Here is a 21467-nt window from a genome sequence, read left to right as displayed (position 1 = left end):
AGGAACTCGCCTGCTGCCATTCCACAAGTTCATGGCAAATTTCTGGGTAATGCTTAGCACCTTCCTGCCCCAGCTCAGCTCCACGCTTTGAACACTTCATACGCAGCTGAAGCCTCCAGAGCAGTTTGGCTATTATTTCACCTCTGAACTTGATGGGGCTGCAAATCCCTCATCCACTTTTCAGTTTGTTCATTCCTCCAAGGCTTAGGTTCTCCTCACATTTGAGGAAGCTGCAGGATTTTGGCACTCATTCATCCTGCTTACCTGCTGTGTAGAGGTCAAAGTAGGTAGCCTTGTTGGCAATGTTTCCTGTCGCCTCCAGTCCCGGTCCCTTTGCTGTTACTTTGCTCGCATCTCCCTGGGCTTTGTCAACGTTCACTTCAAACGGGCTCTTTGAGATGTGCTGCCCAGCAAACAGGACTGAAACCTAAAGACAAACAGCGTCAGCTCCGACCCACCAAGCAGAGGCAGAGCTCAGTGTCACCGCCACGTAGGCAAGCACAGGCTCAAGCGCTTGCGTTCCTAGCACAGAGAGTCTATGCCTCAGAGGTGAGGGAGGCCATCCATCCCACAACCTTCATCCTGTCCATGCAGCATAACTGCTGGCCACCTCCTCAAAGTGCCACTGATCACACGGGGCCAGCCACACCAGCGGGGACGCCTGAATCTGGAGGTGCCAATAATAAGCAGATCACCATCAAGCAATGCAGTGGCAGCAGAAGTTGCATTTATCTTTTCAGGCTGGCTGTGGCGACCAGCCATTCAGGCAAGTGCCAAGCAATGGGATCATCCATCACAAACCTGCTTCTGCAGGTGCCTGGGGACAGAGCTGGGTGGGGAAACCTTCTCTGTAAAACCCCTGTGGCAGACGATATCATCAGCAAAGAAACACCTTATAGAAACAACCTGGTACTTCCCTCTGCGACTGTGACAACCCACAGAAGTGGCTTCATGAGCTGCAAGAAGTGGCCCCACGTAAGACGGCAGCCAAGTGCCAACTTGATACCCAAACACCCACATGCTTTCTCCCAACAAATAAACCCCCTTTCCCCTTGAGAAGGGGGCAGCCCAGTAGCCCAGACTGAGAATTAAAGCCACACCAGGTTACTTTTTCTTCAGGATGCCCAGAGTGGCTATTACACCATCAGTAAACACGCAACCCTCACATTAACCAGCAGAGCAGCTCATTTAGCAAGAGAACGCTGGTTATTGACGCACAACCTACCTTGTGAGGTCCAGTAACCCTTGGCACGTACTGAACTGAATAGGTCTTGTTTTTGTCACTGGACGGCGTTATCTTCGCCTAGGAGAGAAAACACATCCATCGTTGAGCTGTGCCTACGCACGCCAGTCTAAGACTTTTCTGGGTAGCGCCTGATACTGCAAACTATTTCCAGACTCAGCAACGTCAGAGACGTGTTGCTGTGGGAGCCAGGACACTTGCTACCTCCTCTTCTCATATGGAAAAAACCCCATTGGCTTTGTCTTTACATGAGATGAAGCAAGCTACCTTCTCCCCACCCCAGACCTCTCCCTTGCTGTTAATTGCTCTACTAAGGCAGGCCAAAACTGAGGAGACGCTAAGTCCAACATACAGCTGTATTTTTCTGGAATGTTGTAACATGATCAAGTGGAGCACTTGGATGAGAAGTTTCTATAAACATTAAAACCAGCATTTTAACTCAAAATGATTCATGGCATCTAAATAGCTGCTTTAGCCATTCTTGCAGAATGAGTAAGGGCAGACAGTGATTTAGCGAGGTGCGTTATCTAGGAGCGTGTCAGAATGTACTTGGCCAGTCAAGCTAAAGCACTGCAACTACTGGACATTGGAGTTGCGTTGCTTAGTTGCAGACAGTGAAGTTTTTTTCTAGTTCATCCAGTAAGGCAATTATGAGGAAAAGCTTGAGGCTTGCACTTCTGATAGATGGTATTTTGCAACTTCTTTTTAGGTTACTTATCTGTTAAGACCTCACTTGTGAAAGATGAAGGTTACTGCAAAAACTTCAGCGTTCAGACCAGCTTTACTTTTCCACGCCAAATATTTAACATACATACCTCCTCTCTGTTTCCTTCTGGATCCTCTACGAAGACCATCAGGTCTCCCTGCCCAGCGCTGATGGTGTCTACCGTGAAGATGGCAGGCTGCTTCACCATGTTCCCATGAGGCTCAATCCCTGTGAGACAGACGCAGAGCGGCACATTAGCTGTTGCTACAAAACCCAGCAGGCAGCTTGGAGGCTACCCACAAGCCGTCCAACCTGTCCTCCCACACGAGCCCCAGCCCCAGCTTCCCCAGGCTGCTGCATGACACCTCTTCACCACCTGCCCAGAGCATCGTGCTCACAATAACCCTACTCTTACAGCAGAAGCATTTTTAAAAATTGGTTGAACCATTGGTGCTCAACTCGTCTCAGGATCTCTGGCCAAGTCAGGAACCCAGCTGGCAGCTGGTTTCAGGTGCAAGCAAGTTATCCCGTTTGCCTGAGCAACGTGCTGAGGGTCACCCCCACAGCTGGCGAGCGCCCAGCCGACGCTGACAGCAAGCAGGGTACGCGCATCAGTTGCTTTTTAGGAGCTGCTCTGCTTCACGCAGCTAAATGCTGCACTGGTGCTGCGCCGCGGGAAGGGCAACCAGGGAGGCAGGAGAGAAACTCTGGGAAGCCTTTTGGTAAAGGCATTACCCTAGAGCCAAGGGTGAAAGACTTATTTAAGCAAGACAGTTCTTATCTATACTGCCCCATTTTACTCCGTTTTCAGAACCCAGCTATACAGACACTGCTCAGATTTATTATTCTTTGAAAGCTGCTCACACTACTTTGACAGAGTGAACAATGTACAAATGGCACGCAGGAACCTCTTTAAACCATGAAAATCCTGCAATTCAGTGCCACTTCCACTTCACTTTTAATCAGAGTTTCCTTATTGCTCAGCACAGGGCCTGCTACAGCACGCATTTACCAGCAGGGTTTCATCATCTCCCTATACGTAGCCCCAGGCCACGACACCTGCCATGGTGGTGTCAGACTGAGTGGGTGGAAGAACTTCCCAAAGTTGCTGGTTCCAGACTAGCCCAAACATATATACCCTTCCGTCCAAGGGAATTACTCCTCGGCTTATTCATAAAACCGTGGGCACTACTGCTCCACAGCACAATTAGTGGAAAGTGCAAGGGCTGATAGATTATAAAGGAAGTGGTTGTGAACAACAGAATTCCTGAACTTGTTTATCTTCAGAAAACAATAACTTGATAGCAATGCAAGGAAGATCATGTTTTTACTAGGAAATCTGAGCATTCTGATAAGGTGTTAACAATTGACATATTCATCCTTTCAAACTAAGCCCTAGATTATCATCTAGTTTAAACAGCTATAAATTCGCTCTGCATATCTTTAGTCCACCACACAAGCATTAGGATACGGCATTCGAGTTAAGTATCCCTCCTTCTGCAAGCACAACGAGAAGGATTGCTTATCCTCAGGAGACAGCTTCAGCCAGGACAGCATTAGTCACAGCACTTTCTTAGCCTTCATTTCATCTTCTAGGTTTTACTCTCTTACCAGAGATCTGCTTTGGCTGGTTACATGAGAACTCATAGCGCATCACCGATGATCCGCGGGATCCTGCACAGCACCTCTGCAGGCCCATTTCACATCAGATCTACACACAGCTGCCCTCAGAGCAAACCACCGCCGTGTCCAGGGTGGTGCGCTGCAACTAAGGCTCACGTTGGGAGCTTATGAGCAACTTACATGGAAAAACAATAATAAAAAAAGCTAAGACTGACCCACTTCAGACTTGACAGCCACCTTTTTCTGGAAGCGTGAAGACCTGGTACTCGTTTGTCCAATGAGCCTGCCCAGTCTGGCAGTGAGCCCCTGGCTGCCGGAGTCACCTTTCAGTTCCGACATACGTTAGCAGTCGGAATTGTCAATTATATTTAGTGACTCTGTTTCAGCAATTAACTTCAATCTTTCAAGAAGAGCTGCTCGCCCTTTGTAATTTCCATTGCAATGGCCTCAGAGTACTGCATGCATGAAAGTAGACAACAAAATAATTCCAGTTTTTGAAAGAACAGGAACGTGACTAAAGCCAGACTTGACAGACTGAGGCAGGCTGATCAGTCATTTACACAGTAAGTGGCGTATAGGTAGTCTACACATTTGGGGTCTGACAAATGTGTCTACGTATCATGGTTTGCTGTGGAAGGCACCAATGAAGGACATAAACCCCAAGCAGGGTAAGTGCTAAACCCACTTCTGACTATAGTGACCGCTCTTCAGTGCACAGTGTCCACGTCCATTCATTCCACTAGCTAAGTTTCAATGGAAAAGCAAGTTAAAAAAAACAAAACAAGAAAACCAGAAAAAAAATAAGGAAAGTTTTGTTTCTTTCCATTTCACTCTTGTACACCCAATTCTGAAACCCACTAATTCTAAAAATCTTGAAGGACCAATAGCAGCCCCCAGATCTAAAAAAAAGAGAAAAAAAAGAAAAAGATGATGGAATGGAGAACAAAATGCTTAAGTGATGTCTTGCTACATACCAAGCATATTAAAGGTAAAACTCTGTTATTCATTTAGTTGTGATTGTATTCCGATGAAGAGCAGAACCACATCAGAAGTTACAGGAAATTATCCATTTAAAAGGTAACTTAAAAATAAGAACACCTCTGTAGATCTATGGTTGCATAAACATCTATGGACAAGTCCTGCCAATTAGCAAATAGAGCCTTTACAACAAAGGCTCAGCACTATTTAGTGTTTGAAGGGTTACCAACCCACCTTTGTGCAAAGTATTCACACCTACTGATCAGGTCAAACAGCTTACTTAGAATTACCCTACCCTAATACGCATCTGCCATCAAGCCTGGAAAACTGGAGACTGCCTCTACAGAGCGGCTCCTCGGAGAGACACACAGGTGTAAGGAGGTTTTTCCTCTCTAAAGGAGTGCTTTATCATGAGAAGCGTGCGCTGCTAGATCAACGACTGTCAGCAGCAATACTGCTAGCTGAAATTTCACACCAAGGTTGGTTTAGCCCCATATCACGCTACTTCTTCCAGCTGTGGACTGCAAGGCTAGCAGCTTGCAGAACAGGTTCAGAGACTTTGGGGAATTTACATGTTAGAACTAGGAGTGTCTTCTGGACTATATCCACGTATTTCTGAAACTAGGCACCACACCAAGAGTGTACAAGTGAAACTTTGAAGTCAGTTACAGTAGGCCTGGAGTTCAACACAAGCAAAAAACCCCACCCAGCTTTCTAAAGAGTTAAATGCCTTGTGCAGCTTAAGCTCACCGAGTCCTTACCTCTGCCATAAGCCCTTGCTTTCTTGGGATTCAGTTTGGGTTTTAAAGGAGCTCCTGGTTTCAGCTTGGCTTTGGGGAACTGGGACAGGTAAGTCATTACAGAGTGCTCATCCACATCAGGGTGGATAATTTCTTCAGGGGTAATAACCTGAAAGACAGCGCAATTAAGTATATTGTACCTGTGCTTGGTTACCGCTTGTCAACACAGAAACAGAGCTATAACACAGTCGTACATTTCAAAACTCCCGTATGCTAATGTGATTTCTTACATTTATTTTCCCTTTGATACACACAACATCATTTATTATCTCATGGCAAGAAAATCAAGAAGCTCATTATGGTCCCAGTGTGGTTTGGGGGCTTTTTGTGCCTTGATTATTAGGGGTTCTCAGGAGACTGTGACAAACTAAATGGTAGCAAGACAAGACAACGGTAGCTATGTTCCCCTCGAAAAGCAACAGGGGGATAATTGAAACTGAAAGAATTAGTAATTCATAATCCTGTGTGCTACAGCTCTGAACTGCAGTGCTTGCGAAGTGAAACTTGCGACCAGTCTCTTCTCCTGCTCCCACGACACAAGCTCCCACGACAGCTTCAGAGACTTCAGCAATTCTGTCCAACTTTATCAGCATGAAAACAATCCGCTTTGCAAATACATTGTTCCCTGTTTGAAAGTCATCTTTGCAGGTGATTTCCTAAGCCAGTGAGTTTTTCTTCTGTGGAATTCAATGCAGCAAAACAAACTCACTCCGTGGAATAACAGAGCAGGGACCACTATACAGGCACTTTTTCCCCTACCCTGCACGCTGCAACACCAGCTGTTTTCAGCGGAGACACCTACACAAAATCTTACAACCAGAGCTCTGAAATGTAATAGTGTGTTTCGCTACAATTTGCCCTTTCTCAGGCAATTTCACACGAGTAAACTGTAACTTTCAGAAGTGTCCAAGCAACTTCACCTGCTCTCCTCAATCTAAATTCAAGCTAGTTGCAAGTACAAAGCAAACTGCTGTGCTTCCCGCAGGCAGCCTGCACAGCCTCACCTGCGGCACACCCAGCCAGTCGTCCGCCTGCTGCATGGCTTCCCGAGCGTTGTCAACGGGTTTCTTCGGGTCCCAGGTCTCCCAGTCAGGGCACAGGCCTGCAAGGACGTTTCAGTTGTTAGGTACTATCTGCAAAGGAGCTTCCTCAGCTGAAGAAACCAAGTACAAACTCCACAGCCGCTCGTATTATGCTGCTATACAGAAAGACATTCAGAGCTTTGCAGCAGTAACCAAAGCAAGACGAGGACGTGCTGCTCACTGAGACACTTCTGAGACATCAGCCATCATCTCCAGGGGCCCTTACGGCACAGACATTAAAGCCAGTTCAGAGGGACTCCCACCCACCTAGCCTGTCGACAAAAGACATGTGGCTGACTGAAAAGCTACGCAACTGCACGGCTTTAAATTTAAGCTGTGCAAGAGACCACTCTAAATTCATCACGAATACATCTAGCAATCCTTCATGTTCTGTTGGCTCTCCTACAGCAAACGTGGAAAAGAAAATTTCAACTGCTTGCCACAGCACCCCAGACTGCATTAGATGAACACCAGCAATTGCACTAGCAAGGCTGTTTTACAAGAAGGCGAGGAAACCGTGTCTTTTTCACACTTCATCACGCTACTCGCCTTAAGGAGCACAGCCTTAGCTTGCTGAACACTAAAGTTTCAGGTAGTGTGCAGCTTCTGGCTGCTCTGCGCTCCCTCTGCAATCCTATTTCAGGAGAACACACAAAGCCTCCTGCTGCGCCCTGAAGTTGAAAGGTTGTTGGCACTTGCTGTGGGAACAAGTCTTTCTTGCATTTAGGAGCCAGCATTTGCGCCTTTGTCCCTCGCACCCAATACAAAGCTTAGACGTGGCGCCTCCAATAATGCAATCACACACTCTGCTTTAGGCCAGTATTTCTCTCAGCCAAGTCATTAACAACTTGCTGCTTCCCACAGCTGGCCTCTTTGGACTTGGGTTTTCTTGAAAGCCTCATTCCCATCTCCAGCTCAGCGGTGAAAGCCTCCTCCCATAGGAACAGCGAGCAAGGAAACACTGACCAGCAGAGCAAAGGACTTACCTGGAGCACAGCTGTCAACAAGAGCCCCCAGTGCTTTGCCATCCTGCCAGTTTTGATTGAAGTTTGTGATTGGCAAGTAAGGAATTTTGTTCTGGATCCAGCCCAGCAGCCTCTGCTTAGGGGTCTGCTTCTTTGCATCATCATCACCTTCATCCTCCCACACTGGCATGGAAATGGAGTAGTGGAGGATAAGGGTCCATATCAGGCCAAGGATCAACTTCAAGTTGCCATCAACTATAGCTTTACTATCTGGAAGACAAGAGACATGTATCTGATTATTTCCCACCCTAAAGGAAAGAGGCATGTTTTTAAAATACTCTGCCTGCACTCATGCCCTTGCTCAGGCAGAGACATCGTTCTTCACGCCCTGCATTAGACGGGAGAAAAGAGAGGAGTCCAAGGACTCGGTGCTCTCCAGCTGTCTTGGGAGCTCAGTGCTCTTCAAGGGCGGTGTGGCTCACCCTTGAAGCTTTACAACATTAAGCTTAGGAGAATCGGCAGTTTAAGATCTCTGGTATTTTGCATTTGGACAATAATTGCCACCTGGTATTTTTAATGGCATTTGTATCTTATGACAGAGGCCAAACAGCATGCGACAGAGTTCACAAAACCAGCATCCCAACAGGGGCAAAATACGATGAAGTCCAGCAAAGCCAGAGATTGGAATTAGAAGTCCAGATATACCATGACCTGGGTACAAACGACAAAGTGGGGAGCGGAGGTCTGTCAGGCACCCTTTGCACCATCACGCTCCTGCCTGCACAAAAAGTCATCCCTTCACACTACAAATTGAGAGTTAGAAGAAAAGGAAAAGCCAGCTCTGGGAAAACCACGTCACACTCTAGCCTAGGAAAAGTTTATCACCACAGCGGCCACACCACAGCTCTATTTTAAGACACACCATGCAGCTGAGTTTAAGGCTGCTGGGCATGAAGATTAGATTGTTGTAGGAAGCCGTCTGAAGGGGCAGGATATTTTTCTGCATCAGTTTGGCCTTATGAAGTGACCTTTACAGTTTTGTGAATATTCTTGCAATTTACTTTGGTTGTAGGGAGTCACAGGTCAGACGCACTCCCTTTGAGCTTGTAGTTGCTACTCAGGTTGCGTTGTACTTGTAACAGCTCCATTTTGTCCAAGCTCAATCAAACCAGGTTGTTCTGCAACGTTACGGGATGCCCTCAGCCTGACCGATCCTTTCATTCACAGCAACGTGTTACAGCAGAACATTTTTCTGTTCTTTCCTCCGTTACAATGAAAACTACTAAAGAAACCCCTTTTTAGTGAACAGAAGTTACAAGTGACCTGGAAGCTTTTGCCTGCTCTCCAGCTCCCAGAGCAGATGCTGGAGTAAAGACAACTACAGCGGTATAAACTCACTTTCATGCCACCGAAATAATTGTACAGGGATCTTAATGAGTCCTAGCTAGCAAGGGAAAAGTGTTCAGTACTTCGATGGCCTTCTCCAGTTCAAATTCAAAGTGTTTACAGGTAGAGTCCTCCAAGCCAAGCTCCACCATGCCCAGCATCCACTGGGCATGCCTTACATGCTCCTCTTCAACTACAGAGAGACCACCGCAGCAATCCAATACCATCTTAGCAACACAAAAAGCTCTCCTGACTTTAAGCAAGTGATTATACAGAATAGTGACCAAGAACAGCAAGCACCAGGGTGTTCCCTTTAACCCAATGCTCAGGCAAAGTGGTTAATATTTACATGGTTTCACAACAGGGCGGTATGTCCTGAACAGATAATACTGCAACTTCAGACCTTGAATGGTGTTTGGCCTTCCTGAATAGTTAACGTCTGGTTTCTACTCAGATTTTATTTGTATTGGAATTTTTTTTTAACATCAGTTTTGACTAATCTTACAGGATTATGATAAGTGTCTGCCACTTGACTACTCACTGCTGATTTCACATCCAGTCCGAGATATACAATAGATAGCTACAAGGTGATTAAGCCCCACTGGGTTTTAATTACAGGTTCCAAGGTAAAAGTCTACATCAGGTAAGCAGTGTGTCTCCTGGCGACAACTAAACAGTCCCTGCTGTTACCCATTTTCTCCCTCCCTGCAAACTGGGCAATGGAGGGAAGATGCTCCCTTACAACCGATGAGGGAAAGCTTTCTTGATAGAAATCATCTCAGAGCAGAAGGAAGAGCTGCATTTTACTTAAGAAGGAGACCCAAAGCCCTGCTGGCAGGCTCACCACAGTGCCTGAGCTCCTCAAGCCGGAATGAAGGGCTGCAGTGTGCACAAACCAGACTGTCGGTGCGAGCCCCCGCTGCCCGCCCGCTCCCCGTGCCCGTGGCACCTCCGACCCGCGCCCCCCGGGCAGGACCACCCGCTCACACTGCGGGGCTGGAGCGCACCGCCAGCTATCACGTCCCTGTGCCAGAAACGCCTCCGAGCTTCAATTTCAGATTTATACTGACATCGGCATTTTTACTAGAGTGGACGCAGAGATGATTTCGTATGCTACAAGTAAAACTCATTTCAGAAAGCCATCCAGCATTCCCAGGGAGGAAAGGCAGCGGGGCAGTCTACTCGAGCACACTGCTACACGCACGTTCCTAGAGATAAAGGATGGCCCGTTTCATATTTACAGCACATAAATAATGTCTATATGTGGATGCGCTGCGGTTACTGCAGCAACCGGCTGCGGGCTCAGAGCTTCCACCAGTGCCCCATCGCCATCTCCGAGGGCACGGCTAGGCAGCAGTCCTTGACCTGGGGAAAAAGAGCCCGTGCACGAGACAGCTTCACATCAAGAGCACGAATATCCCCTCTCATCAGCCTTGTCCGAGAGGCCAGGCGTGGGGCCGCTGCCCCGATGACAGGAAAAGGCCACCACACGAACAGGACAGCTCTTCCTCCCCGGGGCCGGTGCCATCCCCGCGATTGCACTTGGTTAGCAAAGTGAGCAAGCTCTTACAGCCTCCCGGCTTCCTGACAGGCATTGGGATCTCATGATGTAATTTTTTCCAAGCCTGCTTGCAGGAGGGCTTGTCTGCTTTCATTTGGGGTGGGGAGAAGGGAGGGAGAAGAACTCCTGGGCAGGACAGGAGACCTTATCAGCACCCAGCTAGAGCTGCCCGTGCACCCTTCTCCCAGCTACAGGGGATCCCACTGGCAGCTCAGCCCTGGCCAGCCTAGGCTCACCATCTCTATCACGATATAAAAGGACCCTGCAGGTTCAAGAAGAGACAGAGTCCAGCCCAAAGCAGGCTTGGCTTCCAAGCGCTGGTGTAAAGCTTGGCTCCACCCGAGCGTTCAGCCTCTCCAGAAAAGCCTCTGCTTTAGTGCTGCCTTTTTAATTAACTGACTAAAAACACTCAGTGCATTCTCCTCGAGGTCTCTCGGGCACTAAGATGCAAGCGGCACCCAGGAAGACAAGCATCCATTAACAGGTCCTGCACGAGGAGCACAGAGCCGGCCCAGAGAACCCTGAAACCCTCTCAGTACAACCAAATTTGCAGGCATCCCCCCCAGCTCCGCGTGCACACTGCCCGTGTAATACTGCCAAGGTTTTGGAACAGTGAAAAAAAAATGTGTTTCCAATGACACTTAACCACCAACAATCATTACTGCAGGCGCTGCCGCGTACCCCAGCTCGGCTGGCTTTCCACTGGATTCCCCCCCATTCCCTGGTCTGCTTCACGACACTTCTGGCCGTGCCAGGCTGGAAAACGGATTGCATGAACAGCAGATCTTGCAATGCTGCTTTTCTACTATAAAAATTACTTTTAGGCATAGTTATTACTCACATGATCTATACTTTGCAGCTTTACAGAGCCTTTCAAGCCATATTTCTCAATTGCTCCTCTGGAGCTCATAGTAAATCTACAACTTGGAGATGCACACTTCTTGTGGTCAGTGCTTCAGAACCACAGTGCAACAGCCTGGCCCCTCAAGGGTGCACCTCCACCATCAGCAGTGTTTGGCTTTCAGCTTCAATGAGTCAGGTAGATGGGAAAAAATTGTCTGCTTTCAGCTGAAACAGAGTGCGTGTTTACCCCGTGGCACCAGGCGAGCTTCCGCAGATAAAAGGAGCCCTCTCCACGCAGGCAACAGCCGCCGATCCCCGCCTTCCTGCGGCGCGGAGGAAGCGAGCTGTCGTATCTCATCCGCCAGGATAATTTAGCAGGGCTGAAAAAATTCTTTACAGCACCGTTGTAGACAGCTTTAATGTAACCTTTTTTGGAGAAAGCGTGGTCACCTGCATAATTTGCTTTTTCATGTTACAATACCTAAGTTAACATCTACAAGATGCACTCACACGCATGCCAGAGCGCACTGGCTCGCTGTACCCAGTAGGAGATGCATGCTTTGGAGATTAAAGTTCCTACACAGCTGAGTCACGCCACTGCACCGGCAGCGGAGCGGGATACCTGCTGCCAGCCGTTTGATTTGTACTTACAAAGGACACATTTTTAGGGGGAGCCCAGGCATAAAGCAGGAATCCACGGCTGGAGTGCCACAGGACCTCTCACCTGCCCCAGAGCAGTACTTAGGGGGACTTCAGCTCAGCTGGAAACACAAGCAACCAACTTTAGAGGTGCCATCTAGAACAGCCAAAGGGTGAGGGTTTGCAGGTTTGGTTTTTTTTCTTCATTAGAACTCAAGTTTTTGGGCTGTTACATGCAAGTCCTGCTGATACTCAGCTGCAGACTCCGAATTTGTGAATGCTGTTAGATGACCACTTGTTGGACAGTCTGCAAGTTATCATGGCTAGACACACGCTCCAGAACCAGCAAGAAGCAGAAACATTCAAGTTTGGCTTAAACAGGAACCTCCATTCCCACCTACACCGTTCAACACCACCGTTTTAACTTCAGTTACCCCAACTCTAACTTGCTTTCCTCCTCTAAAAGCACCCGAAGGCAATCCAGCATCAACAGAATAGCTGCAGCTGCGAGGCAAGATGCAGCCCTCGCTCAGCTGCGCGCAGGCAGACACCGGCTGCAGGGACGGGCTGCAGCCAGCCTGCGGCCGCGCGGTCCTGGCGTCGGGATGCAGCTCGGCAGGACCTGCGCGCTGACTGCTGGGGAAAGCCTGCCAGCGAGACTGAAGCTGTTCTGCAGAATCAATACCAGCATTGAACAAGCGAGCACTCGCTCTCCTGTAAAGAAAGCCTATATATAGCCTACAACATTAAGTTTTATGTAGGAGTATCCTGCTTCTTAGTCAGCTGTTAGGATTTAAGTGGCTGCCTGGTAGGGTGAAGAGGAAAACAGACTGAACCAGAGCTCGTTTGCTTCCCCCATCACACCTCTGAGTCTAGATTGTAATTCTTACCCTTTTATTATCCTATTAACTAAGTGGCAACCGGCCCAAAAAATGGATTATGGCAATTCCATAGGCCAACAGTACACACCACCAGTCTCAGTCTCGAAAAGGAACCAAGTTTTAACCGCTCAAGCTGATTTATAATTGTTGCTCTATACTAAATATTAATACGATATGTTACACTTGGACTGTTAATATCACACTCCTTAAAGCACAAAGAAAGCCATTACGGTGCCTAGCCTTCAGCCAGCAATGTGACAATCTCAAGACAAACGCATGTCATTTTTACAGCTTGGGCCACAAAAAACTTCCCAACCCAACCTACCAAGTGGAAAACCGCCAACGCTGCGGAGCTTGGTCCTCTCTATTTGTGCTTGCAGCTGCCCCAGGAGCAAGCACCAGAACTGAAACCTGGCGTTGACTTGAAGTTGGAAATTCATCTGCTCCAGTAGGGATCCCTAAACTCTACCCGGAGTACATGGCTTGAACCCTATGACCTTCATTAGGTCTCTTCAAAACTAAATCATTCTACAAGTCAAATAAAAGCCAGCATTACAAACAAGTTTGTGCCCAGTGTCTTCGGATTAAGCACAAGTAGTACACAAACTGCGGCAGCGCTCCTTGAACTCTGCCCTACAGCAGCACTGCGAGGCATTTTCTGTCGGGACAATTAGTGGAAACAAGATAAGCTAGCACAGCAGACAGCTTCCTTACCCCACCGAGCTAGTAATACAGACTGCGCAAAGCCTTGTGAAACAAATGAAGGACTGAAAAGGCAACTTTTGAGTAGTGAATTTTTTTTATTTTTTAACACAGGTTTCTTGTCTGAGGCTGCAGTCAACGTGGCTTGTTCATAATCCGGGCAAAGCCACCTCACAAGTTTTGATGTTGAACTGCACACGTGGAAGTTCCACTACAACCAGCACTGATCTTCGCATCCAGCTTCTCTAAAAAGTAGCCACCCTCTCCGATCTCGATCCCTTCCCTACTGAAAATTGTGTGTTATGCATTATGTGGAGGAAGAACCCAAGATGCATGCTCCTTAATACAAAACAAAGGAGGAGTCTCAACAACAGCCCTTACTCCTTATTTCCAGACATGGAAGGAACTTTGTATAGTGCACAAAGTTCACCTCAGTTATGGATCAGTTACGTAGAAACTGTAGGAATTTTAAATCCTGGTGTCTTGAAGTTTCTGAGCATTCCCCCACCTCTAGTTATTCTCACCTATCGTTAAACAGCTACAGCAATTGGGGGACAGAAAAATTAAGCACTTGCTAGGGCTTAATCTTCTGCAACAGTGAAAACTCCCCATTGAACCGAGCTCTTTAAAAGCCTTGCCAAACAAGTACGCAGATGAGACAGAGCTAAGCAAGCTGCCTAAGGAAATTCTTTGCTGAAGCATACAGTATATGTTCACAGGCTTACCGCGCCTGCTAAAGACATTAGTGACATCCTTTGTAGGGATAATGTGTCTTTAAATCAATTACACTGGTTCCTCTGTGCTTTGAGAACATACTGCAACCATTTCCTCCGGTGACCCTTAAGCCCAGGTCCACCTCGCAGCTTCTCGGGGCTCGGCACATAGCTCGGCGCCTGGCCGCAGGCAGCCACTTACCCAGCGACAGCACGGGCTGTGCTTATGGCACAGAGCTGGCACCGAGGCAGCTGAACTCCAGCCGGCTCCGTGGACTCCTGGCCGTGACCTGCTAGCCTCTAACGGCACCTCTAACAGTGCCGTCACCCTTCGGAGAGCTGCTCCTCGGCATCCAGCTTCACCAAGGAGCCTCGGGGTGTTCGTTACCTGAGGAAGCACATCTTCGGGAAGCCAAGTGATACACCATGCACGCAGCGGATCCACTGAGCTTTTTACAAGGCGAGTTTTTCAGAGGAGGAATGCCATTTCACTGGAGATCAGAGTGCTGATCTGGGCACAGACAGGAGGATGGAAAAAAAATGTTGTGTTTTTGGGGGTTGGTTGGTTTGGTTTTTTTTCCAATGGGACAGAAACCATTTTCCTATATGCTTACCAAGGTGTCTGGTTATTAAAAAAAAAGTAAGATTCCTTTGTGAGACTCATCTTAGAATTTGAGAGATTAAACATTATGATTCAGAGGTTTTCAATAGTTTTTACTTTAAGTGGATTTGAAACCATTCAGATCAGTCAGAGAAGTTCAGGCCACTATTGCATCCATCGCCCTGTACTGGTGCATGTTGGGCCTCTAGAAAGGGTCTCTCATGAGGTGGAACAGGCAACTGTAAAAATAGTGTAGGTCCTTTCAGTGTAGGTTTGGGAAGAAAAAAAATCATACAGACTTTTAATACAGAAAAGAATAAAAAGAATCAAAGCAGTGGAGCTTACAGAAGTGAAATACAGATTAAAATAGCTCTGCCCAACTTCTTAATGGGCACCCAGAGACCACTTACATCTCACATCCAGAAGATAAAGGCATAACATGAAGCAAGTTTAAGCCAGCAGTGTAACAGCAACAGCAACGAACCCAGCTTGTCCAAGAAAAACTGAAAACACCCAAGGGGGCTGGAAGGAGAAGTCAAGAATTCCAAAATTAGGAATTGTTAGGGTGGGTGGGGAGAAAAGTCAAACTGCAGGTGGCTTATAATCAAATTCCTTAATACTTTCAGTCTGAACACACCTAGGGTTTCTGTTGCCTTAAGAGCAATATACCAAGTCATGGATATGAGAAGGTAAACATGTTGATTTGATGTTCAAGAACAGTCCCAGGCAAGGGGTGTTAGTGCACATCCGACTCTTGCAGCGAGTGCTCCTGGAGAGCATCTCCACCATGAGCACAGGGAGGGCTCCACGCCGCCTGCACGCTGCTGGGACGGGACTAGCGGCAAGCAAGGACGCAACACAGAAGCGTAAGAGCTGCCGCTCATACCGGCTGTTTCAGACTCGGCTGCTCACTGCCAAGCAGGTCCCCGCTCGCAGCTGCAGGACCGCGGTGCAGCTACCCAGCCGAGCTGCGCACAGCAACGCCGCGCTAATTATTTGAGATCCTTTTCGCAGGGGGAGGGAAGGCGTCTGAATGTTCAGCCTTTGTACAGCAGCAAGTTTCCATGAGTGCTGCTTTGTTCGCAGCGAGCGAGCCCCGCGCCAGCTCCGCAGGGCAGTGCGCCATCCTGCCACCGCCGCCCTCTGACCCTGAAGCCCCAGCTCGGCTTGTTAACCGGCGGGGCCGAGCGGCAGGAGGCCCCGTAACGCTCCCCACTCTCGTAAGCCCCCGCGCCCCACCGGCGGCTCCCCTGCCTGCATACTGCCGGTGGAGAAGCGGGCTCTGGCCGCCCTCCCGAGCGCACGGGGCCTGCCACAGCACGCCGCCATCCATGACATCATTGCCAAAACCGCCCCGACAATGGGCCCTGTGAGCGCGGCCCCCCTCGCGCCCAGCAAAGCGCATTCCCCGCTGCTGAGCTCATCCCACCGCCCCTCCGGTGCCGGCCCCGGGAGCAGCCGGGACACCACAGCTCCCACTTCCCTCTGCTGGGTATGGTGGCTGGGGTTCAGCGCCCTCGATTGCAAAGCTCTGCGTTTCAGGGAAGAAATGAATGGAAGCTGGGCAGCAGGGGCAGGAACGGGCTTGCAGCCCTTTCTTGCCTCACCGTGCAAAGGGAGCCCTAGTCCGCTTGGGATGTTCCTGCTCCCGACCGGTTTGGGGTGACACAGCAGCCCCCCATCCTCCAGAACAGCATGGCTGGCAGCACCCCGAAGACCAGTTGCATCGACCCCACAGGTAACAGGCTGCCTGGGAAAGGCCCTGGAAAGGGCTGGGCAGTGTGGGATCGGGCTGCGGGAAGGGCTGCAGAATTGCAGCCACACCACGCTCGCCCCCGCAGCCCTGGGGTCAAACACCGGAGGAGGGAAGCACCAGGGAGCCGTGGGGACAGGGCAACGCAAGCTGCCCGAGTGCTGATTAATCATTCGGGATGACTGGTGACGGAAAGTCCCTGCAGTGGGGAGTGAGCGTGCCGGAAAGTGGATTTCTGTTAAATGACGAAGAGAGGAGGGAAGAAAGGAATCCTCCTGCCTTTGCCACGCTCTGCTGAGAAATGCTTGGCTCACCTTTTGAAACCAAGTGACACAACAAATTACGGCTCCCTCCTCTGGGCATGGGATGGGAGTGAAAGGGGAATGATCCCATTCCAGGTCTCCGCTCCCCAGGGATCAGTACATCTATTGCCACGGCACAGCAAGGCTTCGCCTTCCCATCAGAGCGGGCAGCTACACCCGAGGCAGCAACACCACCACCCAATTCACAGGAAACAAGTTTCACTTTAAGTAAGACATTAAAATTTTAGTCAAATGCAAAATTGCCTAAGCTGAGCACGAAACACTTGTCTAGGAGTCTGATAAACTCGAGGTTGTTATTTCATGCACACATGCAAACAGAAAAAGCACCTCCTCATAACACATCAGGTGCTTACACAACTAGAAAGCCAAGCCTTGATCAGCAAGGCTGACCTGATAAAAACAGCTGTAGAGTCAGAATTCTGCAAGCGTAACACAACAAAACCAAGGCTTGTCTCTGAAGCATGCGAGTGCTGTAACCATCTCTGCAGGATTAAGGTAATCCTAAATCTCACCGGGTCACTTCAGGTTGCATCAAGGTTAAAAACCTGGCTAGTTGGCAAAGACCTCCCAGGGGCTGGCAGAGGCGTTAGGTGACAAGTCATTAGCACTGTGCTGTGTCTTCCATTACTGGAGAGAGGTTACCAAGCTTCAGCGCAGGGGACTGACAGGAAGGTCCACCCTCAGGCACCACCATGCACTGGAGATGGAAAAGGTGCAAGGGATGTGGCTGCAAAAAAAAAAAAAGCCTTGGCAAGGCCAAAGAGTAATCCAGAGGTTTCAAGACGCTAGCGACCTCTGCGTTACTGAAGAGCGTGTTTACTCACACTGGGGGTAGGTCAAGATAGTTATAAGAAACAGCATGTAAAGTCCTGCCGAGATAAATGAGCCCATTCAGATAGGGCTGTCTAACATCTTCTGTGCGGCAGACGCCAGGCACAAAAGCTGCAATGGATGGAGCTCCTGAAGCCAAAACCAACACATTAGAAATTATCAGAAGTGATTACTGTTTGGGGAAATCCTTGGCCACAACATACACCAAGATTCAGTTTTTCCATCTGAAACCAGAATTGCTGTACTGACTGTGATTCACTGTGCACAGGGCTGTTAGAAGGAACTCCCCATTCATGCAGCCCTGCACAGCTCAACCCATCTCCACCCCACGCTGCAACACTAAAGAGCTCAGGATTGAAGCATACTTTGTGGTCCAGGGCTGGCGACACATCAGAAAACACCCTGCCGGTTACTTTAGCTATGCAAGAGATTTGTGGTTTGTCTCGATTTTGATAGTCTCCGATTCTGAGCACCTACCAGCACCGCTCCGTGCACGTTTGTTTTGAAGCACTGAAGCACAGATACCCTGTTACAGATGTGCTATAGCCCTCTGTAGCTCAGTGACAAAGTTACTCCAGAATTCAGCAGCAGGTCAGCTCTCTCTGTCCTACCATTTCCCAGAGAAGCAATAGGAAAGGTAATTAATCTCTAACATGCAATTGTACCCCCACTGCAGATAGGAACAGCTGCTTTAGAAATCCAACATCTGAGCCATTTCAGCAGTTCATTTTGACATTCAGACATAAGTACGCACTCAACATAAACACACAGCACCAAAAGCAGCCCTACACCCATGCACTGCCACCAGAACGTGTCTCACCAGGCCACTGCCATTCAGCACCGCCGGCATGGTGTGAAATGCCTGAAACCAGCCATCGTCCTGCCTCCGGGCTCCAGCTGCTGCCACAGCATTGCCACGCGAGTGCCCACCGGGAGGGGGATGGCACACCTGCACAAGCCAGGCTGCCTCCTGCAGCCGCGCACCAAGCGAGGATGCTCAGGGCAGTTGCACAGTCACTACAAATACACGTGCCCACCGTCCATCCCTGCAGTCCTGGCAGGCACTGCTGCTTGTCCATGACCACTATGAAGATGTCTTAATGCTTTTGTGTGTAAGCCAGCTAGATGTTAATTCTTCCTGAGCTTTTACATACAGACACCTATCCTCCCCTCCACTGGAAACCACGACCATCCCTGTTCAAGAAGGAAGAAGGCCACTTTCTTCCTGGAACATCAATCCTTAAATAAAGAATATTCAGTGTTGTGCAGCTGCTTCTTGAAGGAAGAAGCTTCCCCCTCTTTCTGGAGAAAGCAGTGAAGTTGTTTGAACATATTTTTGTATACTTGTGCAACCCAGCGGTGAAGACGCTTCCATCTGCACATAGCACAAGGTTCGCCCCTGCATGGTTGAGATTTAAGCCCTGTGTGTTTAACGTCGCACACAGGATAGCACTGTGTTTATACGACTTCAGCTACAAGCCGCTAACATGAGGAATAGACGCTTGGCTTGAGGCCCAGGTAATTCATCCAACAGTGGCAGCCACTATCAGACAGACCTCTTTTGAGAGGAGCCTTCACAAGCAGGAGCACAGCGGTGAATCTGCAGAGGCACTGTCTGCCCGGGTGGTCTCTGAGCACCTTAAAGAGGACCATATGGGATTAATGGTACAGCTTGAGCACATATTAGCCACAGCTGTGTGACACGCACTTGTGCAGACCACATACCCACTCCTCCCGCCCAAACTCACTCACCACACAGCGAAGCTTTGCTTCAGATGTGCGAGTTTTGCATTGCTCCGAGCAGCCCGCGGGACCCCAGCTCACACCAGCCGCCACGGGCTGGCTGGCCCCGGCCTGCGGAGCTGCCCTCCCACCCCATGGATCCTGTGCCATGCACAGGCTCTGCTCAGGAGCCATCCCGCTGCTCTTAGCAAGAGGCAGGAGCAGCTCTGCTCATTTGACACTATCAGTCTAATCCAACCTTGTCGGGAGCTGCTCAGACATAACAGGCTCTGGCTGCTAACAGCACTCCCGAGCTAGCCAGGGCTCAGAGGGATACCACCTTTCCTCTCCGCAGGCTGGACTACAAATCTTCCAATGAAAGGCTTTACACAAGTCTTTCCAAACTTGACAAGCTCGCAGCTCTCTCCCTAGTCTTCAGGGACAGCTCTCCACCGCACACATGCGGACTGAGCAGGGTGCAGGCAATTACCCAAATCCTCACCAGCTGCAAGATCTCATTTTTAATCCGCAGTCTCACATTGTTCACATTTGCAAGCCTATTGTATTCCACATTTTAACACAACACAAAAAAATAAAGCGCTGGCTCTACAGGCAACTTTGCTAGAGCTGGAACAGTTGCAGCAACATTGCAAGCTACGCTGCTCTGCCTGATCTCAGCCCTCCCAGTTACCTACCAGGTTAGGTACAGCATTAGGCCACCTCGTTTGTTATCAATTCCTCCATTTCACCATGAAAAATGTTTAGTAACACGCTATTACCTCCATCCAGACAGAGCAGAAGCCCCACAGATGTTTGTCCTACTCCTAGACAAAAACTGGGCTGCTCCTTTCAGCTTCTACATTTGAACTTGAATACTCTTGCTGTCCACATACCACTTCAGCAGCCTGAGCTACTTTTCTTACAGGTAGAGTAAGAAATATTCTGCAGCTTGTTAAAGCCTATGTTTAAGTAATAAAGCTGGTTAATTAAAATATTTAAGCTTCCTCTGCCTTAGGCAGTGTTTTCAACCAATAGTTGCAGCACTTCATGTGAAGCAGTTCATTTTTCCTCCCTGCAATTAAAAACCTGTTAAAAGGTACATAGTTTTCTTCAGTTATTTATATCAGAAGAGGTATTTCTTTAAACACTGAACTCTGAGCTAGGCTATAAAACCACAGCAAAATTTGAAGTAGATTTGCTGAAGTAGGGTTTTATGCCACTAACTTCAGGGGGCTTCCCTGGTTGAGTCAGGGTTGTTTGGCAGAGCTTTCCACCCGGGAAACCCCGGACATCTCCGTGGTTTCCAGGGCCTGAACTAGCAGCTCCTCACCAGAGCCTGCTGCTGTTCCGGGTGCTTTCAGGGAGAGCAAACCACCTCCATGAGCTGACCCTCACAGAGTAGCTCCGAACAGTTTTCTCCCAGAAAGCAGTATATTGGGATACACTCAAGCGAGGATCCCGGCGGCGACGTGGTTAATTCTCTGGGACAAGGTCTTTGCAATACCCTTGTCCAGGAGTCTCACATGCTCCTATCTCTGTAACTGCAGACGTCTGCAAGTCATTAGCGTGCCCAGTAATGCTCAGTTAGCAGCAACTAATCATCCGGAGTGACAGCACCAAGGGCAGGGCTGAGCCCGCCCCGCTTTGCAGTGGCAGTGCGCTGAATACAACTAGTGCTTCTCCCCTCTTACATTTTGGGGGAGAACCTGAACCACTGGAAGACTACCACAGGCTTTTCCAGCTTTTTTGGATGCAAAAAATGTAACTGGCTACCTGAGCCATACCTGCTTCTGCACAGCTCTGGGGAGCCCCGGGGCACGCTGCAGCTCAGGGCCACGGGGATCTGCAGGCACTCCTCAGTAGCCTGATTTTGTGGCCCCCCAAGTAGACATCTCGCTTGGCCTTTGGAGACTTGATTGAGCTGGCATTCCTCGCCCTTGCTCACTACCCAGGTTAGGTCAGGGAAGTACTATGGGTATAGGAGCTGGCTTATCACCATGCAGCCAGCCTCTGCCAGCCAGGTCTCCTCCGAGAGCAGCTGCAGTGGGTCGTGGTAAAATTGGCCACCCATGGGTAATTGGCCACCCATATTTGATGTAGCTGTTCAGTTGTCCA

The 21467-nt window shown here is 49.0% G+C and overlaps 1 protein-coding gene across 5 annotated transcripts in view; it reads right to left on the bottom strand.

The window, feature by feature from the left end:
* FLNB (filamin B) overlaps positions 1–21467 on the bottom strand; it is a 72869-nt gene that overhangs the window by 41461 nt on the left and 9941 nt on the right. For all 5 annotated transcript variants that reach the window (XM_087743302.1, XM_087743298.1, XM_087743299.1 and 2 more), the window contains exons 2-7: positions 7419–7667; positions 6355–6452; positions 5312–5459; positions 2059–2177; positions 1226–1303; positions 265–427 (exon numbers count right to left, since the gene is read on the bottom strand). In XM_087743302.1, coding sequence (XP_087599428.1) covers positions 265–427; positions 1226–1303; positions 2059–2177; positions 5312–5459; positions 6355–6452; positions 7419–7667 — 855 coding nt within the window. The remainder of the gene's footprint in view (positions 1–264; positions 428–1225; positions 1304–2058; positions 2178–5311; positions 5460–6354; positions 6453–7418; positions 7668–21467) is intronic.

The sequence above is a fragment of the Nipponia nippon genome, unplaced genomic scaffold (assembly GCF_047370975.1).
Source record: "Nipponia nippon isolate SJK-2023a ecotype South Korea unplaced genomic scaffold, ASM4737097v1 scaffold_9, whole genome shotgun sequence".
Classification (NCBI taxonomy): domain Eukaryota; kingdom Metazoa; phylum Chordata; class Aves; order Pelecaniformes; family Threskiornithidae; genus Nipponia; species Nipponia nippon.
This window is presented reverse-complemented; position numbering and strand designations above follow the sequence as displayed.